Source organism: Rhineura floridana, chromosome 3 (assembly GCF_030035675.1).
Source record: "Rhineura floridana isolate rRhiFlo1 chromosome 3, rRhiFlo1.hap2, whole genome shotgun sequence".
NCBI lineage: Eukaryota > Metazoa > Chordata > Lepidosauria > Squamata > Rhineuridae > Rhineura > Rhineura floridana.
This window is the reverse complement of record NC_084482.1, coordinates 90,301,904-90,320,115: the sequence shown is the minus strand read 5'-3', so window position 1 is coordinate 90,320,115 and position 18,212 is coordinate 90,301,904. Positions and strand designations below refer to the sequence as shown.

At 41.7% G+C, this 18,212-nt stretch overlaps 1 protein-coding gene across 3 annotated transcripts in view; it reads right to left on the bottom strand.

Annotated features, from left to right (window-relative positions):
• Positions 1-18,212, bottom strand: part of SH3PXD2B (SH3 and PX domains 2B) — a 148,913-nt gene that overhangs the window by 15,777 nt on the left and 114,924 nt on the right. For 2 of the 3 annotated variants that reach the window (XM_061616894.1, XM_061616896.1), the window contains exons 6-9: positions 11,232-11,257; positions 8,974-9,009; positions 2,581-2,712; positions 624-728 (exon numbers count right to left, since the gene is read on the bottom strand). In XM_061616894.1, coding sequence (XP_061472878.1) covers positions 624-728; positions 2,581-2,712; positions 8,974-9,009; positions 11,232-11,257 — 299 coding nt within the window. The remainder of the gene's footprint in view (positions 1-623; positions 729-2,580; positions 2,713-8,973; positions 9,010-11,231; positions 11,258-18,212) is intronic. The other variant, XM_061616895.1, reaches the window with a different exon arrangement.

Sequence of the window (18,212 nt, the reverse complement as noted above, 5' to 3'; positions counted from 1 at the left end):
CCTACTGTAGCACTGTTAAAGATCAGTGGATATGAACTGGATCAGTCTGTGGAAGGGACACCATAATGGGGTATTAACAGTTATCATAAATATTGCTCAGGTACAGTGGGACAATAGCAGCTGTCCTGTTTTTCGTAGAATCATAGAATAGTAGAGTTGGAAGGGGCCTATAAGGCCATCAAGTCCAACCCGCTGCTCAATGCAGGAATCCAAATCAAAGCATTCCTGACAGATGGGTGTCCAGCTTTTATTTATTTATTTCCCAAGATAAACCACCTAAGTACTCTTAATTCAGAACTAGTGCTCTTCATAAAAACGGCTGATATAACTTGTGGCTCACGAACAGAGGAACAGTTACATGCTAAAGGTTGAGGAAGGCTCGAGCAAGCTCATTAGTACCACCTTCTCTGCCAATGATATCCACTCAGGTGGCTTTGGTCTTCATGAGAGCTTGACAATTATAGAAAATAAACACTATGACTCCTTAAAATGCACTACCACCTACAAACCAAATTGGAATGTTTGTTCACTAGATACCACCCTGAAACATTTAACTGGACTAAAGTGATTCAAATAATGAACCTAGGAATTATTTGAGGGTGGGTCTCAAGCCATTTTCTCACCTTCTTCAGGCTGCATTGAAAATTCATCCTGGACTCCATCCTGAACTTCTAAGCATGTAGCTGGGACCCATCCTTGTTCATCTGATGTGCTCACAAACCACCAGCCTAAAAATAAGGAAAAGTAACATTAGCTGGAAAGCCACACTGAGTTCTAGCTTTGGAAGTGAATCCATCCCACCTTGTGGTGGAGGAACAGCTGGGTGGGACAAGAGACAGGACCTTCTCAGTGGCTGCACCGACATAGTGGATTACCTTACACCATGAAGTGCAGTTGGCCCCCTCCATCATGGTTTTTCACTAGCTTTTTTTTGAAGCTCACACAGTCTTAAAAATTTATTTATAAACAATTACATATTACACAAACCCATTAGCCAAATCATAGTTACATTTTATACTGTTTCCCCATCTCAAATGTTGCATCAAATTGTCAGAATATCCATAAATGCTAAATCACTGTATCTGTTCCAGAACTATATAAAAAGACTCCAGTTCTTCTGGAAAATCTCTAATAAGCTTACAAAGCTTTATGTCACCTGCTAAAAAGTTGCACTAAATCAGTGTTAAAAGTGCCTTCAAAAGTGGCAGTCATTTAGTGATATGGGTGAAAGCCCCTCTCCATTGGGTCACAGATAGCAGCCCATAACATCCAACAGAGCACAATGGAAGCTGCAGAGCATCAAGTCAGTCCATACTCGCACAGCCCTGCTTAGACTCTTTCTTAGTCACACTAAAGTGTGACAGAATGTTGCAAACTTACTTTTATACATATATAATTTTATTTTTAATATTCTCCTTATTTCTTTGAGCTTGAACAATAAAATTCAATTTATTGTGCATTTGTCTTTATGTGAATTCAGAATTCATAAAAATATTCTGAATGGAAACACAAACTATTCACTGATCAACTATAAAAGCATTTAGCCTCCATATGACACCAAAGCAAATCAAGATGGGTAATTTATATAAACACTATTCAAGTACAGAATAATAAAAAGTTAAAAATTATCCATTAAAATTCAGTACAATGTGCTTTGAAATAACAGTGTTTGTGCCATTGCTTCACAAGCTGGTGGATAGAAATTTAGCAATGTGGTTTAAAGTCATATCAACAGCAGCAACTAATTTGCCTTATTTTGCTGAAAAATGCCTCTAGTATAATCATACAGTGGAAGTTTTTTGTTAAAATGCAAATCCAAAACTATTTTTGAAGCTTAAATACGACAGATAAAAACAGTACATATTATTTTCTTTGGGGGTAGGGAGAGAAAGAGTTTAATTTAATTCTAAGCATAATTCCCTCTCTGATGGGACAAGTTGTTAAATAAATTAGGAGCATATGAGTCTAGGAAACTTCCTTATACCAAATCAGACCATTGGTCCATCTAGCTCAGTACTGTCTACATTGATTGGCAGCAGCTCTCCTGAGTTTCAAGCAGGGTTTTCTCCCAGTCCTACCTGGTGATGCCAGGGATCGAACCTTGGACCCTGTGCATGCAGAGCAGATGCTCTACCACTGAGCTACAGCCCTTCCTCAATAAGGATAATTGTAAGTCTATAAGTGAATTACTTGCCCATCAATAAAGCTCAACTGGCACCTTTGAATGAAATCCTCCTTTTATTAATCTAACATGGTGACTTTGAAATGAGAGCTTTGTGACTGTGTAACTTATTGCCAAGGACAACGTCAAATAAAGTACATAACTGAGTGATCTGTGCATCAGGGACTGGAATAAAAGCCCTTAGACCCTTATTATTTACAGAGGTTAGTCCGCACAAGCTGATCCTTGCACAACCCTTCTAGATAGATGCCAGCCTGCTTAACTGTCTCCTCCACCCCCATGAACAAGTACTACACATCAGATCTCATTAGGAAACTACAAGGAACAGGGGAGCCTATTTACAAGTTCTTTTATCAAGACATGCATCTAATTATATGTTCCAGCTGAGCTCTCCTTACCAGATTCGTTCTTCTCAATTATGTCTACCACTTGGCCTGCACACAAACTAATCTCAGAGCTCTCTTGCTTCTGGTAATCCGCCACTACCACATACTGTTCCAAGACCATGGGATCAGTAGATGCCAAATCACCTGTGTTATAGGGAACAAGATGCACATTTGATCACCACATGCACTGCATCCTATCTGCATTTTCCTAGTTTTGTCATGATTATGGCAATAAGAAAAAGCACGTCTGAAAAACCCAATGTGAACTTTAAGAGGCGGGATGACAGGGAGATGGAAACAGTAGACAACTGAGATTGGTTGATTAGGTCTGTTTACTAAGGCCTTTTAATATTTCCTACTGGGTGTACTTGTTTCACTAGTCTGACACTAATCTCTGTCTCTAACTTTATGGTCTTCTTCAAGTTTATGTCAATTAACAATGGGCAGAGGTGTGTTAATCAGCCTAAACACTAAGGAAGATATATGGGTGAGGGAGGAGACTCTCAACCACATTGGAGTTTGATGTGGATATGTGAAGGGGTGTGTGCTGACATAATATCCTCCTCATCCAAGTGGCGGCCTGCACTTTCCCCTGCTAAATTTAGACTTTCCTGAACTTATGGTTGGTGGGCAAGTATGAAATTAACACGAGGAAACAATAGTTCAAAGCACAATTATGTCTCATCAAGGAAATAGAGAGAGATTTCGGAAGCATAAAACTGAAAGCGTTTGTGTGTAGATTAATGCATGCATGAATGCACACATGAAAACAGTGACTCAAGTACGCATGAGTGCCTTAGTTTGGGGGGGGTCACAGTGATGAAGCATCAAGTGTCAGTGAGATATACAGTCAATCCCAGTTCACAACTTCAGCCCAAAATGGTCCCAAAATAATTTAGAGCTTATGCTGAAATTAGATGTTAGAACTTGCAAGTGTGACCAAAAGCAGGAGTCCTGAATCTCCTCCCACTCTCTTTCCCAGTAATAATTAGTGAACTAAAATGTATGATTCACAATGTCATAACAAAAGTCAGTGCAAACAAAAGGCAGTGGAGTCGAAGAAATTTAAAAGATGAAGATATCACAGCATTTTTGTTTAGATATTAAGGGAGAGGGAAGAAGAGGCAGATCAGTAATGCCAGTTTTATCCCAAGAGACACAGAAAATGCATTTTGATGTCCTGGCCTTATGAATGGCTTTGCCGAGAGGGTGGCTCATGAGATCAGGCTGTAGGATCTCCACTTCTCACAATGAATATGCTTGTGGGTGATCTAAAATCCAAGAGGACATTTCAGGAGTGTCATGCAGGTCTTGCCCTGTTTCAACAAGGTCCCAGATTGTATTCCATAACAGTTCACGGAACTCAGCAGAAGCTATGGAGAACTTACTTGCACAGCCCTGTCTTTAACTATCCTGAACACTAGAGCGTGACGGAATACAGGGAGAGCCCTGTGCCAATTTGTTGTAAAGTCTGCCAATTTGAAAGCCACCGTATTCATTACAAATCAGTTTAGCCATGGACCCATTAAAATCCAGATCCAGGGTTTCAGAACCTTTTTTATGTTGGTCTTCTTTGAGAAGAGGGCTAAACTTGACACAGAATCTGGATCAATTTGTATAAATGGGCGTTGTACATTAGGGAGCAGTTACTTTCTAGCCCTCTTACATCACTCTTCTCCAATCTACTGTACTTTTTCATCAATAAATCCCAGTTAGCAAGACATGCAGGTAAAGGAGGATATGCAGGATGTGGAGGAAGAATTACTTTAAGAGCAGGGTCCTAAGCAAAGCCTTTGGCAACAATTCCACTAACTCAAAAGCTTTGAAGGATTAGACTACAGTATATATGGTTGTTGGGATAGAAATCCTATTGAATTTACAAACTTGCCAAAAAAGCACTTTTAACTAGGATGTTAAAAAAAGAGAGAATGATGAAAATGCTTAAAAGGGAGGGTGATAAAAGCTTTTTCAAATGTATGTCACAATTAGGATATCTCCAATTAAACACAGCTAGCCTATCTAGATAACTTAATTTCAGTGGGGGAAAATCTATATTCATTGCAAGGGAGCATAACTCTCCCCTTACATTAAGGTCTTGTGTGGCTCTTTGCCAAAGATGACTATCTGGAGTCATTTCCTGTGGTCACTCCATCTGGCCCAGCAAGAACTCAAGGCCTGTACTTCCGGAGGATGTGGTTTTAAGCTTCAAGGACCACAACCCTCAAGAATTCAGATGCCCTTTGCAGTTTAACAAACGGTTCCTTCCTTTATATTCCTGATCATTGTCCTGGCTGCTGTTTGCAGGGCAAATCAAGAGAGGATAAAGAAAAGGAAAAGATTGGGGGGGAGGAAAGAAAACCTGTAAAGCCTAGAAAATGCTTTTAACACATCCATGCAAAGAAGGAAGTTACAGAAAATATATCCAAATAGATCTAGGATTTGCTTAAAAGAAAAAAAATCAGAGTCACTAAGGGGCAGCAGAAGCAAAGTGCATCTGAAACCCAACATTAAGAGGGAAGTATAAAAAGAGGAAGAAAAGAGCAGCATAATACACTACATCAGAGGTCTGTTTCTGAATTAACTCCTCTAGGTGACAGCCCCATTTTATGCATATTTCCTCAGAAGCAAATCTCACTGAGTTCATCAGGATTTGCTCCCACATAGGAGTATCCAAGCCTGCAGTCTCAGGGGCAATGATAATCTTGCCTGCAAAAACCTGGAGTCACTTTTGTTTTTAAAATGGTTCAGATACAGATCCGCTCCCATCACCTCGGCAATATTTGTTTGGAAGACACACACAAAAAAATCAGTGTGTGGTCAGTTTACTTTAACTACATTTACTACCTGGTTAAACTATATGCACCAGATTAATTTTTTTCACTTTGTCCCCATCTGAATAGCAAAGGGAAAGAAACACCTTTAATTTGAAGATGCTTGAGAAAAAGGAGAGGGGAATTAGAATTCACTTCTATGTTAAACCATGAGTGCATGGCTGTGAACACACTAGTTGCCAGAGCAAAGCATTTCCATTAGCCATACCTGGAGGGGGAATGGGTCAATCTGCCGATCAGTTGCAAAATTTCTTTGAAGCTGAATTAAAACAACACACTGAAGCTGCTCCTACCAGGTTTTATGGTAAGAATGGGTGGGGTGTGAGTAGTGTTGTGCACCCCTGTTTTCAGAAGAGATAGGTGTAGACACACTGGAACCGGCAGAACAGTGAGTGTGTTTCTCTGAGTATGTGTTCTAAGTGACAAGGTGCAGCTGAACACATACTCAGCTCAGGAATGTGTGATCAGTACAGGAACCATGCCCACACATCCTTTTACACAAAAAAATCCAATCCTGATTTTCTCCCAAGCATTCTCTTTCAGCAACTTACTTTAGGTGAAACTTTTTTGTTTATTTATTTCTAAAGGTATTTATATGCTGCCCTCACAAAACATCAGGATGGTGTACAACACAAAACATTTAAAAGCAATAGTTATTGCTATTGTTGTACAATTGGGAGTCTGTATCCCTCATAGAGCTATTGCAAGTTACGCAGATATCTACATGTAAATCCTAATCTACCTTCTGTCCACTTTGTCTGGACCAATGACCAAAAAAACCTTAACACTTAAAAGCTATCATTTAAAAGCCAAAGCTGCATGATTAGTTCCCATTAACACCTAAATTGCAAAGGAAATTTTAGGCAAATATTTAGATCAAAACATTCAAAAATCCATGTTGGGCATGGCAGGACTTCCTTATGGAACACTATCTAGGCGCCCTGGGCTCCTGAAGATAGATCTATCCCAGAACTGTACCAGAGAAAACACTATCATGTAATAAAACAAGATAACCAGAAAAATAAATGAGTTCAAAGTTGACAGAAGTTTCTGCAATCACCTAAAGACTTTAACCAATTATTGCGCAAATAGGTTAAAGGAAAGTGGTCTTCAGAGAACTGTGGAAAAAATCAAGGTTCCCCCAATGAGTTGGTTCTGAATTGAAGTTATGGCAAGATGGACTAATTTAACTGGAGAAAATAGATTGGAAACTCCACAATGAAAACTGCAGCAAGACAGATAAGGAGGCCCTACAGAAAGAGCATGGGGCACAGCCAGATTCTCAAAGTCTTCATTAGATTTTAATAGGCTACAGTTAATTGGATTCTAAGCTTGCTAAACTATTCAATCTCTATGAAAGTCAATTGTATAGAAGACATTTTATTTTTTTTAAAAAAACAGGCTCACTGGAATGAACAAAAGACAGTTTTCTGCAATGTTATATCCTAAGTAATTCTCCCCACAGTTCCAGGTAACCTGCCCAGAGGCCTAGTTACTACCAACTAGAGCTTCCTATACAGCAAAGGTTATTGGAGGATGCTGCCAGTATGAGACAAATATAACTTCGAAAATAATGTCTAGAATTGTAGGTCCCATCTCCTGTTTGAGGCCAATTGCCACCCTGACTGAACCAAAGCATGGAGTCACTCAGCCAATAGGAGGCAAACAATCACAGGGGGGGAAAAGAGAACCCTTTCCCACCCCCTACTCCCATATAATTACTCATAGTGCTCTTGGGCTATTTGCAGCTGAAACAAGCATCTCTGGCATCTCCTAACTGCCTATTAAAGCAGGGACACAAAGCAGCAAACAGCACAGAGCGGAAAACGTGGGAATTATTTTCAGCAGCTCACTCGCTCTCAGGACAATTATTCCCAACCGCTAAACTGTGAGGCTGTGTTACCAGGAAAAGTGGCTTTCTTTGAGACGCAGGTGAGGCTCTTAAAAGCAACACTGCTTTTATTTGCATCCTGAGGGAGGGCAACAGGAACCAAAATTCTGTTTGGAGAGGAAACCTAAAAGCAGTTTACACATGCACATTTGTCACAGTAGATCAAGCAATGACTACAATCAACAACTAAGCACCTAAACTTTCTCTCTAAACAAGCCAATCTAGATAAAATTTTGTGAGATTTCCGATTCCATTAAAAAGAGGGCAAAAGTTAGGATTGACATATCTTTTAAGTTTCAACGTTTGTATTTTTGAATAATTTTATTTAATGGGTTCTAGAGTCAGGTGGGCTGAAGGAGACTTCCCCACCCAAGCCCTATGGGAAGTCCCCACCTCTGAGAATTTGGGGATGCCCATGAATGGGTAATCAGAAGAAATTGGGCAGGTGCACCTTGTGTGAGCAGAAACATAAATGAGTACAGCTCCTGCTCACAGAAGATGCCTATGCTTGATTTCCCACAGTCTCTCCCTTAGCTCCCATGCCACAGCCCAGCTCATTCAGCAGCATCCCCCCCCCGCAGGAGAGCTGTTTTCATGGGCTTGGGGGGCTATCAGAGAGGAGGGAATGGGGGAGTCATCTTCCACCCACTTGCTTCCATGGTGGATTTCTGGATTTCTTAAAATAGTTTGTATCAGGAACAGGAAACCCCAGGCTGCATCCCTCCCTAGTGCTTTTGTCAGGCTGGAATGTGTCCTTCAACAGTGATAATGCCAGTTGGTTGCCTGTATGGAGAAATATGTGGGGGGGATACATAGAAAGCTCTGACTTTTGTGCAGCTAGAATGTAGTCTATTGTACAAAGTACGAGTCACACCCACTGAGCTGCACCCACTTTTGCCACTAGCCACACTCCTTTGCCTCTGGCCCCACCCACCACTGGCATGCAGCAGCCCCCCCCCCCAAGATTACCCATGAGGGAATGCAGCTCTGGGATTGGAAAAAAAAGGTTCCCTGTCCCTGGTTTATTATATGACGGACTTTCGCTTCACTTGTTATACTCAATAGGCTAGCTAACACAAATAAAAATGAATAATTTGTAGCAGTATATTGCTTTAAACTGGTCCATTTTTAAACCCACCTATGTGAAGATATGAATAGTCAGAGATAGGTTTAATACTGTTTAAATACTTGAGCTTTTATATATTAAAATTCTTTATATAATGTTCAACCTACGTATTGGTCAATGGGCAATTTGCATATATTTAGATGAACATGTGCAAAGGAACAGAGGATGTTCACTCATATCAGATGTGGCAATGCTACCAGTCACTCAGTTGTTTTTCATTAAACCCAGTGTGTAATTTCTTCCCAGTCTATCACCAAAACCTTGAGGCCACCACCAGCAAAGCAGTAGAGTTGCCACCTACTTGGCTGTACACCAGTCCAACTGGATTTGATTTGTTCATCCTCAGTGCTATTCAATGGGATTTTCTAAAAAATGAACAGCCATAAGCAATAGAATATCCCTCCCACCCCAGCACTCCCCTACACAACAGGAAGCAGCAACCTTACAAAGCAGTGACACGATAGGATGAGCCTAGACTGCTCAAGAGGACCAGCATGTGTTGCCCCACAGAAAGGAAATGTGAAAGCAAGGCCCAAGCAACAAGTTGCTGTTACTACCTCTCAGAAGGAAAGAAGCCGTTCTCTGGATAATTCCTAATGAAGGAACAAAAATGGTGGAGAAAGGCAATGAGGGCACTGAAAGAATATAAATACACAGATGTGAAGGTAAAGAGAGATTAACCAAAGAAATATGGGTTGTCTCTTTCATCAAGATGAGGGAAGATCTCACATATACTAAGAGCAAGCTCATTCTCCAAGTGCAGATCCTTATGTGGTCAAAATGGCACCATGCATGCACAACAGGCCTGGGGGAAACTCTTTGCAGAAGAAAACAAAAACAAAAACTAAACAAGTAGCAGTCCTTTGGCAGGTCACAACCACTTACAAGAAGAGGTATAGCCTAGGGCCATACCTTCTTGCGCTACTTATGATGCATGTAAATACTTGAACAGCTGCTAATGTTACTGCTTGCAATATCTCTAATCACCATACCTTGTGAGTTGGTGTACTTATGGGTTAGAATATGTTCAGTTGGATTGAGTTTGCAGAAACAAAGTTGATATTTCTGCACTGGGAATAAATAAAGTTCTAAAGTTTATAAACATTTCATTCTGGCAAAAATCAGAAATTAAAATAGTATCAGTTTGTTCCAATAAGGAAACGGAAAGAAGCAGAAAGGTGCAGGGGAATAATCAGACATTTAGTTGCCCTGAAGGATTGGATTCCTGGTACACTGGTGTTGCTGAGTGTAACCAATAAGCACTGAGCTGCACAGCCAACACAGACGGATTACTACAGACAGACGGTGTGCATGTGATTGTTGTGTTTCTTTGCCAAGAATGTAAATATGAACCTGTTGTAAAATTATTGTTGGGAATATTGCCCTTGGACGTACTCTCTTTGCAGCAATCAGTCCCAGGCATCAAAAACCAAGCAGAAAAAGAACTCTGTCTTCTTTGTTAAATCTAACAAAGGAAAACAAAATAGCTCAGAACAAAGCCTTCGCTAATGTTTACAATGATACACAGGCCAACTTTGTGCTTAAAGTGTTTTCTGAACTCAAGAGGAACAGCCCCCTTAAAAGCATTTCTTCCTCAACTTACTTCTAAACAGGTTACTGTTCTTCCCTTCTTTCTCATTCAATTCACTGGCTATCTCACCTATCATTTAGCATACGGAGGAAAATGGTAGTGGGTTGCAAAAATGCAGGATCACCACACGTGCACTGCAACTAGACGTTGCAATGAAATGGGCGGGATATAAATTAAATAATAAATAAAAAAATAAATGAAAGGTGGCTGACATGCATGGACAAGATTCAGACTCAGCTGCACTGCATCAGGTCTGGGAAGCAATGCAGGAGTAAGGCAACAACATAGTATATGGCTGCTGCACATGACAAAAGTTAGTAAACAAGATTCCCATTAGCATGTAATTTTATATCACATTCGTCAGTAATCCTCCCTAAAAACTTCAAGTGCCACGCTTTACCAGCCTTCATTGCCCAAAGCCAGTTTCAAGCATGGACAATGACATTTCAGCTGAATGGCAATCTTAGCTACAGATTAGAGTGCTTTACAGTTCCAGTCTGCTTTCCTACTATGTGCCTTACCCTGTAGCAGGGCCAGGTCTGTAGTGGAGTTCCAAGAACATAAGCAGCTGCCAGGTACTGAGTCTGACCATTCTCCTATCTATCCCACTATTGTCGACAATGACCGGCAGTGTCTCTCCAGGATTTCAGGCAGGGGGTCTCCCAGCTCTACCTGAAGATGCCAGGGATTGAACCTGGGACCTTTTGCACAAAAAGCATGTACTCCATCACTGAACTGAGGCCTTTGCACAACACTTGATAAGATGCTCATAACAGGCTACAGTAAAAACCAATATATTTAAAGAGCCCACCACAGTTAGCAACAGATGATAATGCAACAGAGAAAACAGTGCTACATCAATCAGCACACTGAAGCAGGCACAAAACAGGGGAGAACAGAAGGGTAAAAGTCAAAGAGAAGCCATACTTCAGTGACTCAGGCCACCAACTATGATGGTTTAAAAGAGAATTAGACAAATTCATAGAGGATAAGCCTATCAATGGCTACTAGCCAGATTGACTATGTAGTATGCTTCTGAATACATAGCTGGAAACCACAGGAGGGGAGAGTGCTCTTTGAACTTAGGTCCTGCTTGTGGGCTTCCTGTGGGCATCTGGTGGGGCTTTATGAGAACAGGATGCTAGACTAGATGGGCCTCTGGCCTGATCCAGCAGGCTCTTCTTATGTATGTTCTAAGGGAAAGAAAACAGGTAATTGCCTTACCAGATCTCTTCTTTCCAATTGGTTCCCTGAGAAGGAAAAAATAAAATTGATCAGCAAGACAATGTAACAAACCCAGTCTACATGGCTGCAAATTAAGTTGTTAGAGGTGAAAACCAAGGTTCTAAACCTTGGATAGTTCTTGGTCCAGCCACTCATACTCTGAATTACCTTATGCAACTACATTGCCAGTCTTTCAAAGTGATCATCTACCAAGTCACCTTTCCAGAGGAAGAGTCTACTACAGAAATGGAAAGTTTACAAAACTTCTTTTTTGTCAAAGAATAGACCATTCTTATTCATCATCATATTTCTGTGAGACAGTACACATGGAAAGTCAATGCATTACTCCAAATAAGCCAGGTAATTCTGCAAAATTGTCTTTTCCTGCACCTACCAATTTCCACACAGATTGCTTTTTCTTTTTAATTAGTAGCATTTCAAGCAATTCCCATACAAGATTCTTGGGATTGTATCAACAACTCTGATCTTAATGTGCTAAAGATTCTTAATCTTTTATTTTATTATTGGGAGAATTTCCTCCCAGTAAAAGTTACCTGAAAAATGCTATGCAACATGTTGATTTTACACAAGTGGTATCAGAGGAAGGGCATCTAAAAAAGACTTCCTTTCCTAACTTGTGTATTACAGAGTAACTAGGCTTTGAGAGAATTTTTTTAAAAAACAACTATTCTGCATCAACATACAGGACACAGTAACACAGAACGTATCCATATCAATATTATTTATGCTCAAAAGGGAATTCATGCTTTTATTTAACGTACACACATATTTCCTCTACTACAAACAGCATGCTCAGGATTTCAAATAAAAATATTTGTCAAACACCAATTTTGTACAATTATATCTCCCAATACTTTTTTTATGTTGTAAAACCAGGGCTGGGGGGGGGGACGACACATGCTGGGATGAGGGAAAAAGCACTATCAGGGTGACCATAAAGTATCTGTCATGAAATAAATACAATAGGGCCCCGCCTTACGGTGCTTTGCTTTACGGCACTTTGCTAATGTGGCGGTCTCAATTAGACACAATTAGACAAAAGCCCCACTCATATGGCGGTTTTCGGGCATTGCACACCATTCTATTCAATGAGTTCCGCTTTTCAGCGGGGGTTCGGAATGTAACCCGCCATATAAGTGGAGCCCTACTGTATAAGAAACTGATATAGTGAAGGCCAGGATAATGGCAAGGGCAGGATATAATGGCCATGTTTGCACACAAGCACTAAACCATGGATTAACTGTACAAAAAGGGTGAGGAACCTTTTTAGCTCCATGGGTCACATCCTCATCAGGGTCTGCCTCATGGTCCAAATCTGACAGATGGGCAGGGCCACTCACATATCCATCACAAGACATTTTTATGATGTCACGACTGGCAGGCAGGGCCAACCACCTGCCAAAATCCCTTGTGCTTCCCTTAATTCTCTGCATTCAGGGAATTAAAGGGGCAGGGGGAAACCCGGAAATGTGTTTCCAAGTCTCCCCCCTCCACCTTCTAATTCTCTGATTGCAGAGAATTAAAAGGAAAACACAGGGAGACTTTGAAAACACTTTTGCAAGTCTCTTTCCTTTTACCTCCCCAACTGCAGCGATTTAAGGGTAGCATGAGGAGACTTGGAAAAGCCCTTCCACAGCTGTTGCTGCCAGAAACACATCGGGCCCTGCCCCCTCAAAAGCAGCTTCCATGCCACAGGAAACATTGCCTCACCGACACTGCCGTGGCTACAGTTTCTGTGAGGCAAAGTTTCCCATGCCATGGAGGCCCAATGTGCTACTGGCTATGGTGGCTGAGGAAAGGCTCGTGACAGAGCACCTGGAGCCTCCAGGCGCTGAAGGGATGAGTGAGCGCTGAGAAGGAAGAGGAGGTGGCAGTAGTGGCACTGGCAGCCCCCCACAGCAATGAAGATGGGCGGCAGGGGGAGGTGAGCAGGCCTGGCACTGGTGGTGGGCCCACTGTGCCTGAGGGCTCCCAGGAACCAGTTGTTTCGGTACATGAGACAGCCCCACAACCACCTATTTCTTTTGAAGTAAAATTACAATAATAGTAAGTTAAATAATTAGGGATGTGATGCGCTTTCAAATAACAAACCAAATCATCAGTCTGGACAGCCACCTCACTCTGCCTAATAGTAAGGCCAGCCCTATTAGTCTGAAGCAAGCTAACTTCAAACTGTAGCTTATGAAGTTGGCTTTTTAAAAAACCAATCACAGTTAATGTTAAATGCAGTTCTTATTTCAAATGAAATGACAAACTTTTGATTAGCTACAAGCAGAAGCAAACTTGACATCTGCCACCCAGGGAGAAGGGAGTACAAGTCCAGGAGGAGGCTAAGCTGATTTGTGTAGTACTAAACCATGGTTTATCATTGTGTTTGAACCCAGCCAATGTGTCTGCACCAAATCACATAAAACCCTTGTACCTCTTCAATGAGGTAACCGATTTCTTGTGCAAAATCATGTGAAGAGGAGGGCAATCTGACAGTTCCCAGGATGTGGTGCAGACTGCATTCCTCTTTCCATAGATGCCAGTGACAGACTCTGAAAAACAGCTGGGGCAGTCACAGCCTTAGAAACCAGACAAGGCTATTAGGCATAAGGGATAAAGAGCAAGAAAGCACATGTGTTTAAGTAAACGTACTGATTGTCAGGATTCTCTAATATAGACAGTAACTCAGACAACATATCATGCTCAACCACAGCTCAATTAGGAAAGTCAGAAGCCTAAAGGACAAATGGCTAATCATATGGAAAGCACAACATTATATGTATGAGCAGGTATGAGACTGGTTTGCAATTCTAAGTTTGTGAGCAAACTAAAGTTTGCACAAACCATAGTTGGCCAGGTTCACATGAAATGGCAAAGCATGTTTGCTGAGAATCAAAATTTAAGAGAAAAATCGCAGTGTGGTATGTGTGTGTAGGGAAGGGGTGTGGAAGTCAGAGATTCCTGCCTGCTTATGCATGTAACATCTAATTAGTTTGGCATTACATCCAAACCCCACCAGTATTCTCATGAACCACACAATTGACAGAAGGGCAAGAATTATCAGGACAGCATCAGTATTAAGCATTTTTTCTGCTTGTTGGGCAGCAAGGGAGAAAAAGCCTCCAGTGGGAATTCAATGAGTTCCTGTCTAGCATACAACTGCACAACCTTAAAGACTGGTGGCTTTTTATTCTTGTCTGCTAAATGTATTAACGGTAACACATCACCCTCTATTCTTTTTCCAGTGTTCCTTCTGCCTGGATGAGGAGGGGGAAGGGAGTTTGCACTTTTATTTTTTTGCCAGGACCTTCCCAGGAGGAGCAGATACACCTCTGAGAGCAATAACTCAGACAAGACAGGAAACAGCAATAAGCTCACAGCAACCTGCAGCCTCCTTTCTTCTGCCTATCTCCCCATTCTGCAACTGGAGAAAGCAATGTGGCATCAACCCATAAAGACCTCTTATAAAGGCTAGTAAAAAATCCTGGTACCATCTTTGGGCTTCTAGGAACGCCAGGATGCTTAGAGAATATTTCTCAAGAAATATCCACCATATCCATAGCAAGACACCAGACATCTGTGATGAAACTCAGCAATTTGAAGCAGTCTCTAGCATAATCTGATTCATTTAGATTTTTAAATGTGCAAAATATATACAGCTTTAAAAATGGCAATGTACTGCCTTCAAGTCGATTCCGACTTATGGCGACCCTATGAATAGGGTTTTCATGAGGCTGAGAGGCAGTGACTGGCCCAAGGTCACCCAGTGAGCTTCATGGCTATGTGGGGATTCGAACCTTGGTCTCCCAGGTTGTAGTCCAACACCTTAAAACTTGCATTACAATTGATATTACACCATCTTGAAAACGATTGAAGAGTTTTGCTATTGCCAGTCAGCTGCTTCAAACTCAAAGGACCACTTTAAACGATGGTCCTCACAAAGAGGCTACTAAAAAATAGGTGCTCCACATTGCTTAGGAGTTTAAAAAGTTTCTTAGCCTATGCTAAGTTGGCACCTATGGTACCCTCCAGAGAGGCTGCACATGTGGGGGCCAAAAGGTGGTAATAAATCAATTAATTATCTTTTGAACATTTGCATGGAGAGCACACTAGATGGATAAATGCTTTTTGGCAACTTTCACAGTTTCATTTGCTGGGAGGAAGGGTGGGATATAAATCAAATAATAAATAAATAAATTTAAAACTGACGCTAAATAAAATCCTGTTACTTGCAAGTGATTTTTTTAAAAAAGAGCTCACATCAGCTAAACTCTTTTTCTGACTCAGCTTTCCTCATGGGTCTCTTGCTTCGAATTACTAGCAGTGCTACAGGACGGCGGCAGGAAGCAATCAGTTACTACAAACACTGTTTCAGCCTTCACCTAACCATGTAGCTCCAAATATGCTATGTAATAGCAAATTCTGTCTCTGAATGTGGATCTTTATACAGTAGGGCCCCACTCATATGGCGGGTTAGGTTCTAGGCCCCCGCCGAAAAGCGAAAATCACCGAAAAGTGGAACATAGCCTTTTTTTTCACTTGCGAATGCATATAAAAGCCTAATAACATGTTTACACTATCATATATTAAGTGTGCAATAGACCTAGGCCTAAAAAAAGATACGAAAGTAAAATGAATATACAGTACACACATTGCTTACCTTAAAATATTTTCGCCCTTAACATATAGTGACTGATGAATGTAAATTTGAAAAATGAATGTATTTATTGTCAGTGGCGCACCAAGGGCGGGAGTGGTCCATCCCGGGTGCAAACAATAAGGGGGTGCATCGGCAATAAGTATTATCATCCTGCAAGCAATAGGTGAGGCACATTGATTCATGCCCAGGGCCAACACTCACCACCCAAGAAGGGGACGAGGAAAATATGGCTTTGGAAGACCGGGAAAGTGAGTGTTGGCTGCAGTGTTTCTATCCTTGCACAGCACTGAGGAGCGGGTTGGGGCTGATGCAGGTATTATTCCTGCGCATGCAAAGGTTAGCAAAGCAGCTTCCTTGGACTGCGATTCTCCACACTGCCGCGTTCAGTGAGGAGGGAGTCACTCTTTCCGGTGGCGAAGGCTATGAAGGAGGTGAAGGAGCCTTTGGTGATCAGCCTCTGGGCAGAGAAGTGCTTGGCGTCATCCATCGGGAAGTGCATCTGGATGAAAAGGCGCTCTCTCTTCGCAGGGCCCCCGACAGGCGTGTACTGACCTTCGAGATCAATGATGTCATGCTTGGGCAGGAACCTGAAGCTGGCAGCCAGCAAACCCAAGAGTACCAAGGACAGCAGCAGGAAGGGCCACAGGTGGGTGCCCACCAAGGGCCTGGAGCACGCGCGACAGGGGCCACTCCACGCAGTTGGTGTTGCAGCCAGGGGTCGCCACTGCCTTTCAGCCTTTAGGGCTGCGGGGCCGGTTGGCTCTCTGTTGCGTGGCGAGTCTTTGCCATTGCCCCTGGAGCTGGCACATTTTCATCATCTGACTCATCAACGAATCTTATTCGTTTTCATGATGGAGACTTGAATGACGCTCTTGCAGGGGTTTGTGTTGCTGTTGACATTGAAGATTCTTCAAGGCTAGCTGTTGCTGTCGAAGGTTGCGATGGTACTTTCTTAAAGTAGGAAAGCAATGAACTTTGCCTCATGAATTGCAGTCTCCTTTCCCTTAGAATTTCTTTATAAGCATGCAATACCGTTTAGAAGGCTTGCATTCACTTTAGAACGTCTTTCGAAATTTGGATCAATCCTCTCAAAAGCTGCCATCCCCATTTTGATACAGATAGCTTCTTCCAATTCCTTGGTTATCATTTCTCTAGGGACAGCAGGACTATCATCAGGATGGGACTCCTCTTAGCGAAACATTCTTCTTTGCTCTTCAATCAAAAGATCTTTGTCTGTTAGGGTCTCATCATGAGAGAGAAGCAATTCTGCCACATCCTCAGGCTTGACTTCCAATTCTAATTCCCTTGCCATTTCCACAACATTTGCAGCAACTTCCTCCACTGGATTCTCAAAGCCTTCAAAATCATCCACAAGTGTGGGAATTAGCTTCTTCCAAACACCTTTCAATGTTGTTTAACTTCCTCCCATGCATCTCTAATAGTTTTTATACCATCCAAAATTATGAAGCCTTTCCAAAATACTTTTAATTTATTTTGTCTATGCCCAGCTACTGTATCACTGTCTAAGGCATTTATAGCCTTAGCAAAAGTCCTTCTTAGGTAATAGGATTTAAACGCTGCAATTACACCTTGGTCCATAGGCTGCAGCAATGAAGTTGTATTTGCAGGTAGAAAAATAAAATTTATCTCCTTGTACAAATCAATTAGAGCTCTAGGATGGCCAGGGGCATTGTCTGCAAGAAGTAAAATCTTAAAAGGAATGTTCTTTTCCTTTCAGTAAGCCTCAACTGTAGGCTTAAAATAGTCCGTGAACCAATTTGAGAAAAGATTGCCAGTCATCCAAGCTTTTGAATTGGATTATAATAAACAGGGAGGCTAGCTTTTGCATAGTTCTTTAGGGCCCTAGGATTTTCTGAGTGATAAATCATCATAGGTTTTAACTTGCAATCACCAGCTGCATTAGCCCCTAACTGAGTTAGCCTGTCTTTTGCAGCTTTGAAGCCATGCACTGACTTCTTCTCTTTAGCAATAAAAGTCCTAGAGGGCATCTTCTTCCAATATAGGGCCGTTTCGTCCACGTTGAAAATCTGCTTAGTATATCCACCATCTTCAATGATCTTAGAAAGCTCACTTAGATAACTTTCTGCAGCTACTGCATCAGCACTAGCTGCTTCACCCTGCACTTTGATGTTGTGGAGATGGCTTCTTTCCTTAAACCTATTAAACCAGCCTCTGCTAGCTCAGAATTAATCCTCAGCAGCTTCCTCCCCTCTCTCAGCCTTCATAGCATTGAAGAGACTTAGGGCCTTGCCCTGGATGATGGCTTGGCTTAAAGGCACGTTGCGACTGGT